General features: G+C 41.2%; 2 protein-coding genes across 2 annotated transcripts in view; one reads left to right on the forward strand and one right to left on the reverse strand.

The window, feature by feature from the left end:
* EFCAB1 (EF-hand calcium binding domain 1) overlaps window positions 1-515 on the forward strand; it is a 6,942-nt gene extending 6,427 nt beyond the window's left edge. The window contains exon 5 of the mRNA XM_009330514.1: window positions 324-515. Within this exon, the coding sequence (XP_009328789.1) occupies window positions 324-374 (51 nt within the window). The 3' untranslated portion in view covers window positions 375-515. The remainder of the gene's footprint in view (window positions 1-323) is intronic.
* Window positions 516-734: 219 nt separating this feature from the next.
* On the reverse strand, window positions 735-4,642 carry RBM48 (RNA binding motif protein 48). The gene is made up of 5 exons (XM_009330583.1): window positions 4,637-4,642; window positions 3,634-3,824; window positions 3,358-3,503; window positions 1,864-2,393; window positions 735-847 (listed from the first exon to the last, which is right to left on the reverse strand). Exons 1-5 carry the CDS (start codon window positions 4,640-4,642, stop codon window positions 761-763), a joined length of 960 nt encoding a protein of 319 aa, XP_009328858.1. The 3' UTR covers window positions 735-760.
* Window positions 4,643-4,914: the final 272 nt, after the last annotated feature.

The raw sequence follows: 4,914 nt of genomic DNA on the forward strand, positions 1-4,914 counted from the left end.
TTCCAGCCAGTTTAACTCATTCTGCAGCTAGGCCTGCTTGCCCTCCATGCCAGATCATTCCTTGGTCACACATTCCCACCACTGCACAGTTACAGTTTGCATTTCCCCTTCAGTTATAACTTTGAATGTTCAGACTGATCTCTTGGTGATGACATAATTAATGCTATGGAATTTACCTTTTCTAAGCTAAAAAGCAAGAGGTAGCCTAAGTGTAAGGACTGTCACTGCTTACACATTTCAGCTTAGCGTCTTTTCCGATTAAATTTAAATCCTTTAGTCAATTGAAAATGTTTGGTGGTTGGTTTTTTTTTTTTTTTTTACAGAGCAGTATGGCATTTGAACAGAAAACTTTCCGGGAAACTCGGAAACTGTAACTCCAAGTGGAATACTGCTGTAAGAGGTTTTTTTCTTCACCATTCTTCATGGTATAGTAAAAATAGCAGCAACTTGAAAATATTACTAAGTTTCAGTATTCCTTTACTGTAAAAGCTACTGAATAAATAGAACTTACTTCTATTACTCTACCTAAATACAGTTCTTCAATGGGTTATGAAATATGTTACAGTATGAGGTACGCAGGACAAGATTGTAACAATAATATATTATACTGGTTTGTTCATTCCAAGAAACAAATTGATACAATTTTTAACAGGGAATTGCTTGGAAATACAGTATAAAAGAGTTTTATTTTTAACATTAAAAAAATATTTTAAACTATATCCTTTAAAAAATTACTGTTGGAAGATGCTGCCAGCAGTATCTATATTCTTCTTCTCTGCTTTACAAGTGGTTTGGCTGGGCTACTCTCTGGCTTTTCCACAGATGTTCTTGAAACAGAATCTGCTACCTAAATTGGGGGGAAAAAAAATTCTTAGTAAACTATAACCACTCCTTTTTCATGCTAGTTTTAGAGTAAGGCCATGTCTCCAACATCTGAGTATTGGGAGGGATGTATTACTATAATCACAGTTGTATTGAATTTTCCTGCAGAAAAAAGGAAAAAACACCACCAAAGGCAGCATTAAACACGACAAGTGAAACCTAGGAAAAAAAAAGCTAGCAGTACCATTTTTGTATTTTAACCACACAAACTGATTTCAGATACTCAGTGATAGTGTTACATACCTTATCACCCCTCTCCCTACCAGAGGTATTTTCAAAGTAAGGTTTAGTATGCTTTTGAAACTCAGGTATTCCAGGAAGGAAAGGGAAAACCTGTGTTTTGACAGATATTTTAGAAATGTATTTAATATAAGGGGTGCTTATTTATCAGTTTGACTGGAGATAAGCTTCAAATCAGTCTAGTCAGTCATAGTCAAGGGAGCTTTTTCATATCTTAATTTAAATGGAAAGTTGTATCAGGAGTGTTTGACCTGCTAATTGATTAATATCCTCCATAAAAGGTTAAATAGCTTAAGACATGCTTCTCAGCGTAGTTCTGTACATCTTTTAATGCCACAAGAAGTGTTGGAGCAAAACTACATTGAACTCTGACTTCATTATTTTTCACTCCCTTTCAATCAGAAACCAGATACAAGTACCACACTGGAGCCGGCAGGACTACCTCCGAAGTTATGCCTCCCCACGTGGGAAAAAAAAGTGTAGTTTACTAAAAATCATTTAGGACCATGCACCGACATTTATACTTTCTGAAGTGTAGCGTAAGAGGTATGGAGTAGACTGGCCTGCAATATTCTGCATTGTGAAAGAGTTAAGTAGTAAGAACACTAGCTTTAAGTGGCAAATAAACTGGTAACACTGAATAAACGTTGAATGTTATCTTAGGGTCTCTATTTTTATGGGTAACAAGCACACAATACGTATGTTTGAAAATGAAAATATCAGAACTTTCAGAACCCATACCTCTTTCAGTTTATTTCGAATTAATGTAGCTGAAGTATTCAATGAATCATCATCCATATCCACTTTAGGTATTTCTGGTAGCTGTGGACCAATAATGACTTCAGTATTGTCCGCACTTGTTCCAATGAGGGAAAACTTGTTACCTTCTTCTCTCTTCCTCTTACGTTCTTGCAGGTGAGTTGTACGAGGCATGAACCTATCAATGCCATTATCAGTCGGAACCGTCCTTTGCTGCATTAAAGGAGTCGGTGGAGTACGTCCTCCCGGCTGCACATTTAGCGTTAGGGATGTGCTTTGACCAAAGTACCCAGAGGTTTCAGCACAATTGTTATCATACTGGGGAAATGGCAGCAGGCTCCAATTATGATTCCCAGATGGATATCCTGTGTTTTGGGATACCCTGTGAGAACTTGTAAAGCAGGATGGATCCCAGTTAACAGTTGTGCATGACCCTGGTGTACTCCACGGACGGTCAGAGTTCTTTGAGATGGTCTTCTGGGGCCCCTCTACTTTCTTTAACACAAAGCAATCTTTAAAACAACAAAAAAAGTAGCTTCACTATTTCACATCATTAGTAGTTCTAACACATAAGAAAAAACATTTAATACAATTACAGAGGCAATACCAGTGATATTTCATTCCCAGCCACCTTTCTGTGATTCTTTTTCCCTAAGCGGCACCTTTCGAACTGCAGTTCTTCAGCCTAGTGCCTCTGCTGGGTTGTGAGGAATGCCTGAGCAGAAGTATTTCAGCAGTTTTGAGAACATGAGGAAAATATTTCTAATGTTGCAAATCAATGATTTTTACCTCCAGTCATGATTTCAAGAAGGACGGGCTGTCTTGCAACATTGAAAAAAAACAGGTGTTTCGATGTTAAAAATCAGTGACTTTATCCCCTTTAAATATCCTCATGCAATGAATGACAGTACCAAAGTACATAAGCACAAGAAAGGAGAAGCCTGTGCTTGGCCATTAGCTTATTTCTCAGCTTGCCCAGCGTTCAGTGCTGCCTGGGAACTCTGCAGTACAGTAGCCTTTCTAAACCCCGTCCGTTCTTAGCATTCCTCCAGTGCCGAATGTATGCTGGAGAAGTTTTTTGTTGAAGGTTCTGGTATAGTCACCGTCCTTACAAACTGTCCCTTTGGGCATGCCTGAATGAGCTGGAACAAGGGTGAAAAGATGATCCCAAATTTCCTGCCAGTGCTTGAAATTTCTGATAACGTTTTGAAAAGGAAACAAAAAGAGAAGGGAATACTTCATTATTAAAGCTTAAGCCTTCCTTTATTTTGGTCTTACCCAAAAGCAAAAAGTTGCTTTGAGAAAGATACAGCCCTCTAAACACTGAAAGATGTCTCCATTCTGCTGCGAACATACTTAAAATGCATCTTTAAAACAGCCAGATGCCAAGCGTCTTCTTTAATGGGCACTTGAACCAAAACCCCACCCACCGCTGAAGAGAGATGTCAAGATTCTATAGGAAATTTAATTACAAACCTCTTTGATTTGTTGCTTTTGCTATGTACTTTCTTCTGTCCTGCAACTTCTCCCTAGTTTCTTGGACGGTTTCAAATTCTGGAGCGTAGCACACATGCAACAGACTACCAAAGAAACTTCGTTCGTCCATTTTTTTCTTGGCCACCCTGAAGGGAATTAAATTGTATTGGCAAAACTGAGGATTTTACTTCAGCCCTCTAGAATCTTAACAGATTGTAAATAAAGAAGGTGTCAAAGATTAAGAAAGCAAGAGGCAGATGTTGCCCTGTCTAGTACCTTGCACATTGCAGTTTTTGGAATTTTATAAGATAAACTTCAGTAAATTGCTCTGCTGGGTATTCATCTAGAGCATGATACTCTTCAATGGCACCATATAATGCAAACTGTTCAACTAATTCCTTCATAACACCTAATGCAGGAACTCCTTGTATTAGTAAATAACGAGATTCCAAGTTGATAGTATAAACCTGGGGGGGGAAAAAAAAAAAAGAAGAGTATTCCAAAATGTTCACATTCTTGTTTTACTGCAAAAGTAAGGAATTTTCTCCGTGGTTTCTATTGTTCCTCAAATCCTCTCAGGATGCTGAAAATCCCTCCGTATGCTATTTTGACTTTGGACTCTCGCAGGAGCAGTAAGTGCCCCGTTATCTGAGACCTCTTCATCACTGAGCGGGAGCTGAACTCAAGCTTCTTACTCCACGTAGAGCACAAGTTAGAGTTGACCCTTCTGCACTAGGTCACAGTACTGCCATTTGCCGAGTAAAACCTCTAAGTCTCTGGCCAATTTCCTTGCGAGACTGACTAGTAACCAGTTAATACGAGGCACTGTCAAAATAAAGATAAAACACTGTAAAACCTGCTTTGTTCACGGGCAGAGAGGCCACGCAGGTAAAACGCGGGGGGGACGACACCACAATTCCGTGGGGCAGATCACGTGCGTGCAAAGCTGCCGCCTGGCTGGAGTGACCAAAGGGCACACGTTTTTAAGGCACACGGAGACAACTAAGGTGCCGGGAGAAGCAAGGTCTTCCCCCAGCAGGTTAAAAAAAACCAAACTACTCTTTTCTGCCTTGCGTAATGGCTGTCGCATAACACAGACTCTAAGGAAAGTTCTGCGGCAGCTCACAACATCCGCTAGGCAGCGAAACCGAGAGATCAAAGGGAATTCATTCTCCTTTGTTAAAAAAGACACTCAGATTGCATGAGCTACACACGTCCTTCCCGAAAACCAGCCAATGCAGGACGAAGAGGGAACCTCTCGGGAAACCAGCTCTCAAACCGCCATCGTCAAAGATACTCCCTACAAACGGGCCACACGAATCGTCCTTGTGATAGCAGCTTACTCCTACCTGCTCTCCGTCTCACGTCAGCCCCCGACGGTGCCCTGACGGCACCCCCTACCTTAAGCGCGCACGCAAAAAGCAAACCCAGCACTTCTGCCGCCGTAGCGAGAGGTTCCCGGTATGCGGCGGGCAAGGCCCGCGGAGGCCGCGGCCTTCCCCTCACCTCCCCCGGAGCTGCTGGACACCAGAGCACAACTACAAAACCAGCCCGGCG

Source organism: Pygoscelis adeliae, unplaced genomic scaffold, assembly GCF_000699105.1.
Source record: "Pygoscelis adeliae isolate BGI_AS28 unplaced genomic scaffold, ASM69910v1 Scaffold27, whole genome shotgun sequence".
Lineage (NCBI taxonomy): Eukaryota > Metazoa > Chordata > Aves > Sphenisciformes > Spheniscidae > Pygoscelis > Pygoscelis adeliae.

Coding starts and splice junctions, on each gene's coding strand:
- RBM48 (XM_009330583.1), bottom strand. Junction 3,504..3,633: donor CAAAAACTGCAATGTGCAAG/GTACTAGACAGG, acceptor AATTCCCTTCAG/GGTGGCCAAGAAAAAAATGG. Junction 2,394..3,357: donor AAAAGCAACAAATCAAAGAG/GTTTGTAATTAA, acceptor GTTGTTTTAAAG/ATTGCTTTGTGTTAAAGAAA.